This window comes from Myotis brandtii, unplaced genomic scaffold, assembly GCF_000412655.1.
Source record: "Myotis brandtii unplaced genomic scaffold, ASM41265v1 scaffold103, whole genome shotgun sequence".
Classification (NCBI taxonomy): domain Eukaryota; kingdom Metazoa; phylum Chordata; class Mammalia; order Chiroptera; family Vespertilionidae; genus Myotis; species Myotis brandtii.
In genome coordinates this window covers 4,850,449-4,868,167 of record NW_005353460.1, presented here as the reverse complement: position 1 = coordinate 4,868,167, position 17,719 = coordinate 4,850,449, and the positions used below count along the sequence as shown (strand labels likewise).

General features: G+C 36.8%; 2 protein-coding genes across 4 annotated transcripts in view; both read left to right on the top strand.

Annotated features, from left to right (window-relative positions):
* ANK1 (ankyrin 1, erythrocytic) overlaps positions 1 to 17,719 on the top strand; it is a 624,245-nt gene that overhangs the window by 315,372 nt on the left and 291,154 nt on the right. The gene's annotated exons all lie outside the window — the stretch shown is intronic.
* KAT6A (K(lysine) acetyltransferase 6A) overlaps positions 1 to 17,719 on the top strand; it is a 119,303-nt gene that overhangs the window by 52,661 nt on the left and 48,923 nt on the right. For 2 of the 3 annotated variants that reach the window (XM_014536506.1, XM_005856457.2), the window contains 5 exons: positions 10,365 to 10,473; positions 12,789 to 12,904; positions 13,975 to 14,056; positions 15,496 to 15,631; positions 17,145 to 17,461. In XM_014536506.1, the coding sequence (XP_014391992.1) occupies positions 10,365 to 10,473; positions 12,789 to 12,904; positions 13,975 to 14,056; positions 15,496 to 15,631; positions 17,145 to 17,461 (760 nt within the window). The remainder of the gene's footprint in view (positions 1 to 10,364; positions 10,474 to 12,788; positions 12,905 to 13,974; positions 14,057 to 15,495; positions 15,632 to 17,144; positions 17,462 to 17,719) is intronic. The other variant, XM_005856458.2, reaches the window with a different exon arrangement.

Here is a 17,719-nt window from a genome sequence, read left to right as displayed (position 1 = left end):
GCATCCCCAGTGGGGAGTGTGCAGGAGGCAGCTGATCGATGTTTCTCTTTCATCGATGTTTCTAACACTCTATCCCTCTCCCTTCCTCTCTGTAAAAAATCAATAAAATATATTTAAAAATAAAAGTAATGAACATGAAAGTCTTGTTGAATATCTTGCTCCTTCAGAACCATCCCTTTATATACAAAGTGGGGCCAAAGTAGGTTTACAGTTGTTCATATGGAAAATAAAACACTAATTAATAAATAATAATATAAGAATAAACTTTCCCGTACTCACAACTGTAAACCTACTTTGGCCCCACCTGGTATTTTTAGCATAGAAAAGATTATTTTTCTAATGCTCTTGTACTCAGGTACCACTAAATAATTGTTTTAAGTGGGAAATGTGCAGTGTGGTAAATATGTGTGTACAAAATAACGGTATGAATCTAAATGCAATAATGTAAATATCATATATAGAAAATCTATTAGTCTACAGAAAATTTTAATCACCTTGCTTTTTATTTTGGATGTTAAAACAAAAACTTACCCTGACTTGAACGTGACATTTGGCCCAGCCGGTATGGCTCAGTGTTTGAGCGTCGACCTATGAACCAGGAGGTCACTGTTCAATTCCTGGTCAGGGCATATGCCCAGGTGTGGTCTCGATCCCCAGTGTGGGGCATGCAGGAGGTAGCCGATCAGTGATTCTCTCTCATCATTGATGTTTCTCTCTCTCCTTCTGCCCTCCTCTTTGAAATCAATAAAAATATATTTTAAAAAAGAAAGAAAAGTGGCAATTGGTCATTTAACCAAAATAAGCTTTGAAGAATAGTTTTGAAAAGAGATATAGGAAATAGCATTTATAGGTGCCTCTTTTGAGTTACCGTCCCATAACTTTATTCCATCATATCTTCACGAGAACTTGAAAAGTAGGTATGTTGTACTGTTTCACATCAAAGAGGTTCAGTAATTTGGCCAAAGTGATGCCATAAGTGGCAGAATCTAGTTTCTTAAACTCTGCTGAGCTGAGACAGGGATACAAAGGACTCTTTGAGGGTTGGGGTAAATAACTAAGGAAAGAGCATGAAGTATGATTTCTGAAGACAAGTGAGTAGGTTGGGAGTAGAGGAAGATGGTGTGAGAAAAGCAGTTTGGTAAATGGTGGAGGGAATTGAAGAATAGCCTATAGGAGTTGGCAGTTGGTATATGTTGTGTAAGTTTTGAGCCAGGCAAGTAACTGGATAAAAGAACATAATATTTTAGGGGCATTAATCTGATAGGAATGTTTAGAAAAAATAATCAGAGACTAGAGAAGATTGCATGTGGTAATAGGGGAGAGCCATCTATGTATATAAAAGTGTAATATGCTAAGTGGGCAACCGATCAGTCCACCATTCGGTTGACCGCTTGACCAGTTGCTATGATGCGCACTGACCACCAGGGGGCAGACTCTCCGACCGGCAGGTTAGCTTGCTGCTGGGGTCCATTCTATCGGGACTGGGCAAGATGGGCCAGACACGGCCTGGAGCCAACCTCCTGCGGTCCCTCCCTGGCCTCTAAAATATTTCTCGTAATTAATTTTCTTTCAGTGTGCATAAATTTGTGCACTGGGCCTCTAGTAAGTATATAAAAGAAAGGAAAGGACCACAAATGAAAAAAGAGACAGTAATAACTTGGCAGTATCATAATTAGATGAATGAAGAAAATTATATGTCACTGATAAACAGAAAGTGGAGCTTTCAAATAACTGATGAATATGTGAAAGAAAGTTAACTGTGCAGTCTTAGTATAGAATTTAAATTCAGCTAATGTGCATAATATCATTTTTGATGTCACCTCTGATTAGGAAATAGAAAATTGTTGTAGTATCTTGACAGATGATTGCTTTTTCATCTAAATTTATAGTAATCTATATGCATAGTAAAAATGTAAATTGAAATTGATCATTACTGATCTAATTATAACATTAACTTCCTTTCACCAATAATCTTGTTATTGTATCTAATTGTAGAAGTCATTGAATGAACTCATCATAATAAAATTGAATTCAATTTAGTAATCCTATTAAGGCTTTGTAATGGCTAATGGGTTGTGTTGGAACTGATTAAAATTATACAAGGTTACCTTATTGTAGATTATAAATAATGGAAAATGAATTATTTTCCAGGCAATTCATGTTGTTTTATTATTATATATCTTATAATTGTATACTTTTGAGGAAAAGATTATTCTAAAAATATATTTAGTAAGGAGCCATAGATTGCTTGATAGTATATGGAAGCCGACGAATGTAAGGAGATTAAATCCTACCCAACTACACTTCCCCTGAAGATCATTGAACTTTGGAGGAGAGGCTTTAAGCCAGTTACTAATAAACCTATATTAAGCTAAGCATGATTTTGTTGTATATTAATTTCAATATATGTGCTAGACATATGAAGTGAAATTAAGAGGTCTAGGGTGATTTCTGATTCTCTAGTGCTGTCTTTCTTGAAAAGATAAAGAAGAGTTGAATTCTAAATTGTCGGAAAGGATTTGAGAGGAGCATGAGTTCACTCAAGGCCATTAATAGTGAAGGAATGAAAAACTGGGTAAAACTGAGAGGAGGGCTTGCCTGACTTGAAGAGAACAGTGTATTTTGTTACCTTTCTCAACAAAGTATTAGTTTCCTAAAGTGAACTCTATGTGCCCGTTTTTTTCCCTTATAATATTAGAAGTAACCTAATGGTGCAAATATTCTCTCAAAAGGCTTACTTTTGAGTTTTTGGGTAAGTGGATAATGGGAATAGTATTTGTTTTCTAATTATTTTGTGTAGATTTTTTTCATATTTACTGACATTTATAAATGCTTTGAAAATGTGAGTACTTATTTTTAATTTTTGTTATATTACAGTGCTTACCAAACAGTAATATTTGCCAGACTTTTTATGCTTTGGATAGTATTTTGAAAATCTAGCAATATTTGTTTTCCCCATGTTCAGTCACTGAGCACCATTTTGGTTTCCTTCACTATGCCATGACTAAGAATACTTCAGTTTTCCATTTTACTAAGCTAAGACTTACCTCTTTATCCTTTTTGTTATTTATTCTATATAATAAAGCCATTCTTTTAGCTTTTTAATATATATTTTAGTACTTTAGCAGTAGGTATTATCAACTAATAAATGATATCTCAGCTGAAAAGTATTTGTTTCAAGTTGAAGAAAGTTAATTTGCAGTTAAATTTAACTGCAAGGTTTTGTTATCCTGCCCCTTATTATGTAAAAATATATTAAAAATATATTTTTATTGATTTCAGAGAGGAAGGAAAAGGGAGAGAGAAGTAGAAACATGAGTGATGAGAGAGAATCATTGATTGCTGCTTTCTGCACCCACCCCCCCAAACACACACCCCCACCCACACCCCCACACACACCTGGGGCATATGCCCTGACCAGGAATTGAACTGTAACCTCCTGGTTCATAGGTCGATGTTCAACCACTGACCATGCCAGCGGGGCTCAAAGCTTGTACTTTTTTTATTTTTTAAATCTTTATTGTTCAGATTATTACAGTTCCTTTTTTCCCCCCATATCTCCCCTCCACCTGGTTCCCACCCCACCTCAAGCCCTCGCCACCCCACTGTGAGAATTGTCAGTCCACTCCCTTTCTATGCCCCTGCTTCTATTATATTCACCAGTTTATTCTATTCATCAGTTTTTATATTCACTTGATTTTTAGATTCACTTGTTGATAGATATGTATTTGTTGTCAATTTGTTCATAATTTTTATCTTTTTCTTCTTCCTCTTCTTAAAGAATACCCTTCAGCATTTCTTATAATACTGGTTTGGTGGTGATGAACTCCTTTAGCTTTTTCTTGTCTGTGAAGCTCTTTATCTGACCTTCAATTCTAAATGATAGCTTTGCTGGGTAGAGTAATCTTGGTTGTAGGTCTTTGCTATTCGTCACTTTGAATATTTCTTGCCACTCCCTTCTGGCCTGCATAGTTTCTGTTGAGAAATCAGCTGACAGTCGTATGGGCACTCCCTGGTAGGTAACTAACTGTTTTTCTCTTGCTGTTTTTAATATTTAAACAATAACTCCCCATTCTCCCCTTTTCCTCCCAGCTTCTAGTAACCTCTAATCTACTTTCTGTCTATATGAATTTAACTACTCTAGGTATCTCATATAAGTGAAATCATATAATATTTTCCTTTTGTGGTATACCACTTGATTTAAAAAATAGGTTTAGTAATTATAGTTGAACCTAAGTTCCCCTCCCCCCCAAAGATTTTTTTTTAGAGAGAGAGAGAGGGAGAGGAAGAGAAAGAGAGAGAGAAACATCCATGGGCTGCCTCTTTGCACGCCCCCTACCAGGGATTGAGCCCACAGCCCAGGCATGTCCCCTGACCTGGAATCGAACCAGCAACCTTTTGGTGCATGGGATGATGTTCTACCGACTGAGCAATACCATGTAGGGCTGAAACAAAGTTTTTAAGTTTATAATGCTTTATAGATATTTTGTATTTAACTCTAAAGAAGAATGATGTGACCTTCTTTTTGGTTGTTTTGTTAAACTTCATTGGAAGATTTTTTTCCCCCCATTGATTTTGAGAGAGACTGGAAGGGAGGAAGGGAGGAAGGAAGGGAGAGACAGACAGACACACACACACACAGATGTGAAAGAGAGAGACACATTGATTGGTTGTGTCTCGCATATGCTCAGACCAGGGGTTGGGGATCGAACCTGCAACCCAGGTATGTGCCCTTGACTAGAAATTGAACCCGAGACCCTTCTGTGCGCTAGCTGACACTCTTAACAACTTAGCCACACTGGCCAGGGCTCTATGGTATCTTAACTCCTTATACTTTCAGTGTGTCAGCTCCTTCTGCTTATGATGTCCTCAACTTTGTGGCCAACCATTAGAAATCTTTGCATTTGCATTCTAGTGGACCTCACTCTGTGGTTTATCTTGGCAGTCTACAGTTCTCTGGTTATTTTGTCAGTCAAAGGCTTCAGAGGTGTTAAGAAAACTTGTATAAACATTTTGATTGGAAATGCTACAAATTGATTTTTTCTGATTTTGTTTTTATTATTATGGTTGAATGACAATTTTATTTCCCATCACTAATTGTTTCCCTACCACCTTCCACATAGAGATTTCCAGATTTGTTCTGCTCTCTGTAGATGCCCAAACCCATACTTATCTACTTCTCTTTAAGCAAGTGACATTGCCTTCTATTTTAGTGAAAAGATAGAGGCAGTTTTGCAGGGACTTCATCAATTTTTCTCTCGTGTTTTTAATTTATTCTCCATGTTAATACATACTTTTCTGATTCTATCTTGCCTGAAGAATGTGTATTCATTTTCCATTTTGATAGGATCACCATGGTTTTCGTTAACTCTGTTCTTGGACCTAGCCAATCTCACCTCACAATTTTCTTAATCAGCTATCACTTTCTCATGCTATATCTAACCAATTCCTACCCCACTTTTAGCTGGTGATTTTACTTCCTACTTTCCAGAAAGAATGAGGCTACCAAAAATTAGCACTATCAACTTTTCCCATTTACAGATAATTCTATATCACTATACTACTAAGGCTAGTCCCTTTACTTATACTTTAAAATTCATCCTCTTTGAGAAGGGGTATGTGTCGGGGGTAGTAGAAGGTAAAGGGAGTCAAATATATGGTGATGGAAGATGATTTTACTTTGAGTGGTGGGAACATAAAACTATATGAAGAGCATGTATCATAGAAATGTACACTTGCAACCTATATTATTTTTATTAATCAACTAGAGGCCCGGTGCATGAAATTCATGCAAGGGACTCGGCCCTCGCAGCCCCAGCCAGCCCTCGTAGCCCCTTGCAGCCCTGGCCAGCCCTCACAGCCCCTCATAGCCCCAGCCAGCCCTCGCAGCTCCGGCTTCATCTGGAAGGTCATTGGGACAGTTGTCCGGAATGTTGTCTGGACGGTCGTTTGGCTGTTCAGTCTAATTAGCATATTAGCTCTTTATTATATAAGATGTCACTTCAATAAATTTAATTTAAAAATTATCCCTAAAAAATAATTGAAAAAACAAGTTCATCTACTCTAAACCAGTGTTATCCAGTAGACCTTTCTGCAATGATGGAATTGTTCTGTATTTGTGTGTCTAATACCATAGCCACTGGCCATATATGACTGTTGAGCACTTGAAATGTAGGTAATGTGGCTGAGGAATTAATTTAACTCTATTTTATTTTTAATTTAATCCCATTTTATAGTGCCTACCATATTGAACGGTGCAGCTCTAAACCTTACTATATAATATGTTCCTGTTATTTCTTGTTTCTTGAATCTTTGACCAGGTTGAGTCTTCTCTTCCATATTTTAAATAGGTTAAATCTTTCTCACCTTAAATACCTCAAACACATCAAAACTCTTTGCCATTTCTTTTTTTGCTTTCTCCTGTTTGGTCTCTATCCCTTTATGGTAGTATGGTAGTATGACTTTAGTTCTTACTCTGTCACTGAAAATGTGCTCTTGTAGTGAGTTCTCCAACTATTTCTCAATTGTAGAATCCACTAGATACTTTATCTTTCCAATATTGTTGATTGCTCTCTGCTTCTTGAAATTGTGTTATCACTTCTCTTGATCTGTCTTCTCTTACAGTGGTCCTTTTTCTTTTTCTCTGATGTTTCTAAATGTTGCTATTCCTCTATTTCAGACTTCATCTCACTTCTCCACTCCCTTCTCCTTACTGTTTACCATGTTCTACCCACTCCACCTTCTCACTGGGTGATAACTCACCTGCATGTTGATGTCTTTTAAATCTATCTATAGTTTACTCTCTATCCTAAGTTCCAAACTGCAATGTCTCAGTCACCATTGGTATTTCTTCTAGAATATTCCAAAGGTACCGCAGTCCTACACTAAAATGTTCATTAATTTAAATTGAACTTTCTAACTAAAATATACATACATGACAGTACACAGATTGTAAGCCTATAACTTAATTATTACATAATTAACATATATGAAACCACCATCCAGGTCAAGAAAAAGAACATTACCAGACCTCATTAAGCCTTTTATTTTATTTTATTTTATTTTTATTTTTACTGATTTCAGAGAGGAAGAGAGAGATGGAAACATCAGTGATGAGAGAGAATCACTGATCGGCTGCCTCCTGCACGCCCCCTATGGAGGATTGAGTCCACAACCCGGGCATGTGACCTTGACTGGAATCGACCCCGGGACCCTTCAGTCCCCAGGCCAACGCTAGGGCTCAGTAAGCCTTTTTCTAAAGCACTACCTATTACTTTTCTCCCTAAAGGTATAACCACTGTCTTGACATACAACAACATAGAACTGTTTTTGAACTTTATGTATGTAAACAGTATGATACAGTATACAGTTGTGCAAAAGTAGATTTACAGTTGTGAGTACATGAAACACAGTTTATTCTTATAGTATTTATTAATTATTGTGTTATTTTCCATACAAACAACCATAAACCTTCTTTTGCCCACCCCTGTATATTCTTTTTTTTAAAAAAAATATTTTATTGATTTTTTACAGAGAGGAAGGGAGAGGGATAGAGAGTTCGAAACATCGATGAGAGAGAAACATAGATCAGCTGCCTCCTGCACACTCCCTACTGGGGATGTGCCCGCAACCAAGGTACATGCCCTTGACCGGAATCAAACCTGGGGCCCTTTAGTCCACAGGTCAATGCTCTATCCAATGAGCCAAACCGGTTAGGGCTGTATATTCTTTTGTGTCCGTTCTTCCATTCATTCCATGTTATTGGTTGTAATTTATTTTCATTACTGTTTAATATTTTACTGTATGGATACAGCACAATTTATGTGTGCAACCATTGCTAGCTATTTGGCTAAGTTTTGAGTAAATTTTGTTATGAATAATGCTGTTCTGATCATTTTTGTATATGTTTTATTATTCATGTGTATTCACTTCATTTGGGTAAATAGGAGTGGAAGTGCTGGATCATATGGTATGTCTATGTTAAATTCTAGTAGATAATGTCACACAGTTTTCAGAGTGTTTTTTTCAATGTATATTCTAGTTAGCAATGTAGCAGAGTTCTTGTTCCACTTTCTTATTAGCACTTACTGTTGCCAGTCTTCACAGTTTTAGCCATTCTTAAATATCTACTTTGTTGATGGCTAAAGAGGTTGAGCATCTTTTCTTGTGTTTTATTGGCCACATATATTATTCATGTATTTTCTGTTGTGAATTACCAGTTGAAGTCTTTTGCCTACTTTTCTACTGTTGTCTGTCTTTTTCTTGCTGATATGTAAGAATTCTTTAAATGTTCTGAATATAAGCCATTGGTTAAATATGTTGTAGTATCTTTCATTCTGTGGCTTACCTTTTAACATCTTTAATGGTGTTTAAGTCTTCCATCTTTCTTACTGTGCTCCCCACTCTCAATTAGCCATCAAATCCTGCCAGTTCTATCTTGTAAATATTGTTTCTCTCTCTTCTCCATTCCTTTTGTCAATGCCTTAATACAAACTCTCGTTACTCCTGGCCTGGATTATAGATCCTGTTCCTTCAAATCCATTTTCAACTGCTTTATAGAATGACTTTTCTAAATTTATGTCTTTGTCATACTATTCCTCTGCTTAAAATCTCATGGTACTTAGAGGTTATAGTATAAAGATCAAACCTCATGAACTTGCTTCTGCCTTCTCTCTAGGCCTTCTTTAGTGTTTACTTCAAGTTTCTATTCTTGGATGAAGTCTTCTTAGCTGAGGAGTACTATTAGTTTGCTTGTAACACCTTCAACTGAAAGATATTACCATCTTTTTAGTTAAGTTAGTCATGTTTAATTTTTTTTTTTTTGCTGTCACTTTTACAAGTAGTTGATTTCTAAGTCTGTAGCAATTTTTTTCTATTTCATTTACTTTTTGGTTCAGATTATCTTGTCTTCACCAGACTATTATAACCACTATTTTGGTTTTCCTCCATATGTCTTTGATACTGCTACTGGAATTATTTTTCTTGGTTTATACCTCAGGCTTCATGAATAGAAAAAGGAAGATATTTTCCTCAAATACAAGTTATCATCTCTTGGTTCAGTTTTCCTATAGGATAAAGCCCAACTTTACATAACATTCAGTGGCAGTCTTCACAAAGTGATCTAGTTCCCTACCCTAATGCCCCTAAGCTTATCACAGAAACCATATCCTTTAAGCACTGGCCTTAGCAGACTGCACACCTGAGTTCATCTTGTTTATACTACCTGTATTGCCTTTCTTTCCATCCTTGGGGTGAGGTGGACAGTACAGTAGACAGAGGAACATAGGTTTAAACTTGCTTTTTTAACAGTTATTATCTAACTAGAGGCCCGATGCACGAAATTCGTGAAGAGTAGGTCTTCCTTCACCTGGCTGCTGGCACTGGCTTCCCTCTGTCTTTTACAGAGAGGAAGGGAGAGAGATAGAGAGTTAGAAACATCGATGAGAGAGAAACATAGATCAGCTGCCTCCTGCACACTCCCTACTGGGGATGTGCCCGCAACCAAGGTACTTTCCTCCGGCCACCAGCAGGCACCCAGGACCCGGGCTTCCCTCGCAGCCCCGGCTTCGTCTGGAAGGTTGTCTGGTCTAATTAGCATATTACGCTTTTATTATTATAGATGTTCTTGGACAAATTTCTTAAGATCTGGTACCATAGTATTTGTACTTGATACATGTTGTCTTCCTCTTTCAACTCTTCTCCTCCAAACCACAATTAGAATTTATCTTTCTCATTTATACAGAACACTAGTTTCTCTCTTACAGCACTTAATGTCGTCTGCTTTATATAATGGTTAATTGTATATATATTATCACTCTTCTTCTACAACACATGCCTTTTAAGGAACTGATATTATGATTTCTTGCACTTAATTCAGTTGAATTATTTAATCTTAGGTGAAGGATTTGCTTTGTTTAATCCATACTGTGTCATTTAGTTCCTAAATGACCAACATGATAGGGATATGATTTTTTTGAACCAAAGTTGTCACTACAAGGACCAATTTGTTAGAGATTTAGGAGAGTGGTTTATTTGTCCTAAAGTTACATGTAACTATTTCTTGTAGGGATTTATTTATTCATTCATTAAATACATTTTTATTGATTTCAGAGAAGAAGGGGGATAGATATAGAAACATCAGTGATGGGAGATAATCACTGATTGGCTGCCTCCTGCTGCCCCGCAACCTGGGCATGTGTCTTGGCCAGGAATCAAACCATGATGACCTGATTCATAGGTGGATGGTCAACCACTGAGCCACACTGGCCGGGCTTTTATAGGAATTTAAAAGTGTAATTTTAATGTGTTTAAATTAATGCTAAGAAAAAGTACTGTTGCCTGAATGATTGTGCTTTTCTTTACAGCCAGTTGCTGAACCAATTCCTATCTGTAGTTTCTGTCTTGGTACAAAAGAACAAAACCGAGAAAAGAAGCCAGAAGAACTTATCTCCTGTGCTGACTGTGGCAACAGTGGTATGTGGATCCCTTCTATCCCTCCCTCCCTTCTTTCCTTTCTTCCTTCCTTCCTTCCTTCCAAATAATAGTTTATTGATTTTTAGAGTTTTCAAAGAATAGTTTACTGATTTTTAGGGAGGGAGGGAGAGAGAGAAACATTGATCAACTGCCTCCTGCATGCCCCCTTTGGGGGATCGAGCCCACAACCTGGGCATATGCCCTGACTGGGAATTGAACTGGCAACCTTTTGGTACATGGGACGACACCCAACCACTGAGCCACACTGGGTGGGGTCCCTCTGTTTTTTTCTAACACATGCTATCAGAGATATTCTTGGTCTACATTTTAAGAACTTACAAGGCTAGTCCTGGCCTGATTGCTCAGTTGGTTAGAGCATTGTTCCAATACTCCAAGGTTGTGGTTTCAAAATGATCCCTAGACAGGGCACATACAAGAATCAATTGATGAATGAATAAATAAGTGGAACAACAAATAGTTATCTGTCTGTCTCTCTAAAAAAAATCAGTTATAAAGAAGAACTTAATCATCAACAAATCAAGCAACGACAAGTGTTGGCGAGGTTGTGGAGAAAGGGAATCCTAGTACACTGCTGGTGGGAATGGAGATAGATTGGTGCAGCAACTGTGGAAAACAGTATGGAGTTTCCTCAGTAAATTAAAAATGGAACTCCCATTTGACCCAGTCATCCCACTTCTAGGAATATATTGTAAGAAACCTAAAACACTCATCAGAAAGAACATATGCACCCCTATATTCATAGCAGTGCAATTTATAACACTAAGACTTGGAAACAGCCTAAGTGCCCATCAGCAGATGAGTGGATTAAAAAACTATGGTACATTTACACAATGAAATACTATGCGGCAATAAAATTTACATTTAATTGGGAATTATAAAGCTAAATATTACTCAGACATGGAAGCATGGAACAAAGTGAAGAATCTCAGAGGGAAGGCAGGGGACAGAGGGTGGGTGGGAAGTAATCAACCAAAGACCTTGTATGCATATGTGCATAACCCATGGACACAGATAGTGGGGTGGTGAGGGCCTGGTCGGGGGAGGAGGAAGGAGAAGGGTGGGAGCAGGCTGGAAGAGGTTAATGGGGGAAAAAGGAGAACCTATATAATACTTTTAACAATAAAGATTTAAGTAAAATAAAAGAACTTAAGGCTTTGTAGGAAGGCCTTAGTACAGTGATGGCGAACCTATGACACACGTGTCAGAGGTGACACGCGAACTCATTTTTTTGGTTGATTTTTCTTTGTTAAATGGCATTTAAATATATAAAATAAATATCACAAATATAAGTCTTTGTTTTACTATGGTTGCAAATATCAAAAAATTTCTATATGTGACACGGCACCAGAGTTAAGTTAGGGTTTTTCAAAATGCTGACACGCTGAGCTCAAAAGGTTCGCCATCACTGCCTTAGTATATCAGCTTTATCTTTGATCATTGGCTTACTTTTCAGTGTTTTATATTTATTTCACAAGTCAGAAAAACACTAGATACTTAAAGAGGAAAGGAATTTAATGGTGCAATCAGGTATTTATGAAATTGTTGGAAGGACCGAAGTGGCAAGCTCTAGGCTGGGCTCTAAGGACTGATTTCTGGAACATTGCAGAACTAACGTACGAAGGGAATCACTATATCTGCCTTAATTTGAAAGAGGTGGAAGCCCTAGCTGGTTTGGCTCAGTGGATAGAGTGTCGGCGTGTGGACTGAAGGGTCCCGGGTTCGATTCCAGTCAAGGGCAGTTACCTTGGTTGCACGAATTTTGTGCACCAGGCCTCTAGTGAGCAAATAATTCATTTTAAATTGTGGGATTTTTTATTAAATATTTTTTAATTTTAAGAGTAACATGTCATTGTTAAAAAAAAATTGAGACCACAGAAGGGTATAAAGTGAAATGTAAAGTCCTTCAAAATGTTTATAGCATCATATCCTAGCATGTTATAATTATAAAGTTTATGCATATTCTTCCAGAAATGGCCTGGCCATGTTATGTATTCATATACATACAAGCATGTGTACACACATCATGCTTTATTGCAGAGTTAATAAAAATTTAGAGTTTGTCAAGTTTTTTATAATCAAATTTGTGGGGTGTATACTAAATTCTATTTAGCATTAATAAAATTGAATTGGAATATAAGTCCTAATGAGATGGGTATGGTAAGCTTCCAGGAGCATCCTTTTTTTCTTTTTTTTTTTTGATGCATGTTTTGATACTGACTTTTTCTACATTATTCCTTTAGTACAATTACAAAATGATTGCTGATGGTTTCATTGTTGAATTTTCCTCTTATTAGGTCATCCATCCTGTTTAAAGTTTTCCCCCGAACTAACGGTTAGAGTGAAGGCCTTACGGTGGCAGTGCATCGAGTGTAAAACCTGCAGTTCTTGTCGAGATCAAGGCAAAAATGCAGTGAGTATTTTTAACTTCTAAAGTGAATATTTCATTTAGAAATATTCTATTGTATATTCTATATATGGTTGGTTATTTTTTAGTCACTTCATCCAGCAGAATTTAGAACAGTAGACTCTTTAAATTTACATATTATTAGTTTAGTATACTTGTGTATTGAGATTTGGATTAATTTTAGGTAATTTCTAAAGCACCTTAATTATAAATTTGCAGAGAGTCCAAACTATTTTATTTATTTTTAAATATTTTTTTTTTATTGATTTCAGAGAGGAAGGGAGAGGGAGAGAGAGATAGAAACATCAATGATGAGATAGAGTCATTGACCAGCTGTCTCCTGCATGCCCTACACTGGGGATTGAGCCCACAACCCAGGCATATGCCCTGACTGGGAATTGAACTGTGACCTCCTGGTTTATAGGTCAATACTCAATCACAGAGCCACATCACCTGGGCAAGAGACCAAGCTATTTTAAAATAATATTTTGAAATTGTTTGAGTAGTATGGGGCATTCATTTAGGACTAGTCAGTTAATATATTAATTACAAATTGTCCTTTTTTTATTAAAACTGACTAAAGTTAGCTTCTGATTCCTGGGTAAACTTGAAAGTAATGAAACTCATTATTATTTATTTTTAATTTAATTTAATTGATTCTATTGATTTCAGAGAAGAAGGGAGAGGGAGAGAGAGAGAGAAACATCAATGGTGACTCAGTGATCAGCTGCCTCCTGCATGCCCCTCTGCTGGTGATCAAGCCCACAACCCAGGCATGTGCCCTGACCCGGAATCTAACTGTGACCTCCTAATTCATAGGTCAACGCTCAACCACTGAGCCACATTGGCTGGGCGAAACTAGTTTTTATTAAAGATCAGATGAAGCAAAAACTCACATCTGTTTGCTAACTCAGACTGTCCATTTACTCAGTTAATACAAATTAAGGAAAATTTTACTATTGTAATAATTTCTCTCCTTTCTGAGATTGTTGAATCTTCCTAACTTTTATGAAGTCACGATCCTGATATGTTTCTGTTTTGTAAGATTAAGCAGAACTGACCTTTCTCTTTTTTAGGATAACATGCTCTTTTGTGATTCCTGTGACCGAGGTTTTCACATGGAGTGTTGTGACCCACCACTTACCCGGATGCCAAAAGGTGAGAAATTCTTTCTGAAATCAAACTGGCCATATAAAGGGTTATATTAGTGAAAGCACTTTTTTTTTTTTTAAATATATTTTATTGATTTTTTACAGAGAGGAAGGGAGAGGGGTAGAGAGTTAGAAACATCGATGAGAGAGAAACATCGATCAGCTGCTTCCTGCACACCCCCTAACTGGGGATGTGCCCGCAACCAAGGTACATGCCCTTGACCGGAATCGAACCTGGGACCCTTGAGTCCGCAGGCCGACGCTCTATCCACTGAGCCAAACCAGTTAGGGCGTGAAAGCACTTTTTATCTGCTTTGTTAAAATGAAAGAGTAATTTGCATCTTTTTATTTGGGGATGTATAAGTAGGAAGAAAACGATCACCTTAATGGTGGGGGCAGTCTTTCTCTTTAGGCATCCTAATTCTCATGTGATGTGGATTTATTATTTTCCTCTCTTTTCAATATTTAAACATCCATAGAGGAAGTTATTTTTTTTCTGCTTTGTCTACCAACTTTAGCATTCATCAGTGATTCTTTTTTTTTTTTAAATATATTTTATTGATTTTTTACAGAGAGGAAGGGAAAGGGATAGAGAGTTAGAAACATCGATGAGAGAGAAACATCGATCAGCTGCCTCCTGCACACTCCCCACTGGGGATGTGCCTGCAACCAAGGTACATGCCCTTGACCAGAATCGAACCCGGGACCCTTGAGTCTGCAGGCCGATACTCTATCCACTGAGCCAAACCAGTTAGGGCTTCATCAGTGATTCTTGCTTGAACCAATTTTACTGTGGTATTTGGTAATGATGATTTTTCTATTTTCATAATTAGAATTCTTCTGTAGAGGAGAGCTATCTCTTTCTCCCACATATTTTTTAATTCATTTATATCATTACAGACTCACTGTATTTATTTTATTCTATGGGTTATAACTCATTGCTCTGATTATTTCTTTTTTTTCTCAGTTTGACCCAGATATGACTATTGGGAGCTCCTTCAAGTTGGTTCCTGTGTCCTTTTGATATGCTTTCATCACCTTTTGAGCACTTCTTGATTATCTGGCACCCCAAGATGTTCTAGGTTATCTGTATTTTCCCTGTGCCAGTCCTAGAATCAGCCATTACTTATGGAATCCTGGCTTCTTTTCTTGTAGAATGGTAATTAGAAACCAGTATCTGGGTGCTAGGTATAGAGCAGGGATTTTTAACTGAGGATCAGTGGACGTCAGCCATGTGTGGGCCTCAGATATTTGTAAATCTCTTCCAGTTGTTTGTAGAATTTTGTGTGTATATATTTTCATGTTTATTTTTCTGGGGGGCTTTCATTAAATTTTCAAATGAGAGTCCTTAATCTGAAAGAGGTTAAGAACTCCTGAAGAGTATCAGAACTCTTTCAATGTATTTATATCCATTGTGCTTTTATGTGGAATGTTCTTTCTTTGTAGGCATGTGGATATGTCAAATATGTCGACCCAGGAAAAAAGGACGAAAACTTCTACAGAAGAAGGCGGCACAGATAAAACGGCGTTATGCTAATCCAATAGGACGTCCAAAAAACAGGTTAAAGAAACAAAACACGGTGTAAGTTGTACTTGTGGCAAGGTGAGGGGAGAAAAGGATAGGGTCTTCTCTGTCGATAGGGTCTTCTCTAGATTTTAGGATTCCCTTTTTTATGAAAAAATTTTCATTGGTTATAATTGGCACTTTTATGTAATAATAATGGCTAACATTTATTGAGCCCTTAATAAATTGCCAAGGCACTTTCTAAGTGCTTTATGTGTGTTAAATAATTTAATTTTCCCAACAACCCAATGAAGTAGGAACTGTTGTACTCTTATTTTTCGAAGGTGGAAACTCTGGTATAGAGAAATTAACTTGCACAAGTTTATAGTAAATGTTGAACTGGGATTAAAATTCAAGTAGTCTGGCACCAATGCCTGGCTCTTAGCTATTGCCTTATATAAAAAAATAAGAAAGAAAAAATTGTTACTGTTGCATTTCACAGATTTCTCTCCTGATACTAGTCTCAATAGTTTATTTCTATTAGATGTACAGATCACTGGATAGCTTCTATTGAGGTCACAGCTAAGTGTCATTTTTATGTTCTGAGGTAAAATAATGCAAGTTTTTGCTCTATTAGCAGAAATCAGGATATAATTATCCTTTGTGGACTAGGAAACTGGGCTATGTCTGGAGGAGGTGGGGCAAGATTCATAGCTAATTCAACCTGTTTTTTTGTCTTTTAAGTATTTCTAAGGTAATTCACTTTTGATGATATGTAAAATATTTTTAGGCCTGTAAATCTCTCTTTATTCTCAAACATTTTACCCACTTTTTCTACATTTAAGAGTCTCTTGACAGTCACATTTGAAATGAATGGGCAACATCAGATTGAAATATACAGAACCAGCAGTGTAGATCATATATTTTTTATTGATTGATTTAGAGAGAGAGAGAGAGAGAGAAACATTGATTTGTTGTTCCACTTACTTACGCATTCATTGGTTCATTCTTGTATGTTCCCTGACCCGGCATTGATTCCCGCAACCTCAACATATCAGGATGAAGCTCTAACCAACTGAACTACTGGCCAGGGCCTGTAGTTCATATAATAAATCTTAAATCAAGCTTTAATTTCTTGTAAAGTGATCTTCTGATTCCTCACTTTCAGAGAGTAACCCATCCTTGTTTTTAAAGGTAAAAGTATAAATCTGAGTTGGTACAGAGATCATAGGACTTTATGCCTGAAAGGATCTGACTTGTTCTCTGGTCCAACTCTCATTAAACAGATGAAGACTGATGTTTAAAGAAAATGTGATTTGTCCAAGATGTACAGCTAGTAAGTGGCAGAATTAGGCCTTCTGACTCCTGGCTTAGGATTTGTTTCACTATAAAATAACTAGGCTTCTTGGAAATAGAGTTTTTTTTAATATTGCTTCTTATTTATATAATATTTATAATTTATGAAATATTTTAATAATACAGACTTTTTATAAAGCTGTAGGTTATTTACTAATTATATGTTATATAATAAGTAGAAACTTTATACAGATTTTAAAAAAATAGTTATCCTTTTCCCTTTTTGATTATTTAGATCAAAAGGTCCCTTCAGCAAAGTTCGAACTGGCCCTGGAAGGGGTCGGAAACGGAAAATCACTCTCTCCAGCCAATCAGCATCATCGTCAGAAGAAGGGTATTTGGAGCGAATAGATGGCTTGGACTTCTGCAGAGATAGCAGTGTCTCTTTGAAATTCAACAAGAAAACCAAAGGGCTCATTGATGGCCTTACCAAATTCTTCACCCCTTCCCCTGATGGGCGGAAACCACGAGGGGAAGTGGTAGACTACTCTGAGCAATATAGAATCAGGAAAAAGGGCAACAGAAAATCAAGCTCTTCAGATTGGCCCACAGGTAAAAGGTTGTTCACTAAGAAACAAAAAGTATTCCAAAAGTGTGTTATTTGGAATAACACTAGCTCTCTGGAATACACTTATTTGATTAGTAAAAATTAGTTATGAAATATAAGAATGTATTAAAGATACATATTTAATGATAATAAGGTGATAACTGTGGCAACAATTTAGAGGCTAGACATGAAGTTGCAGAAGGGACAAGTAGGAGCTATTAGACAAAAGATGGTGCTTTTTTGGTAGAACCACCAAGAATCTG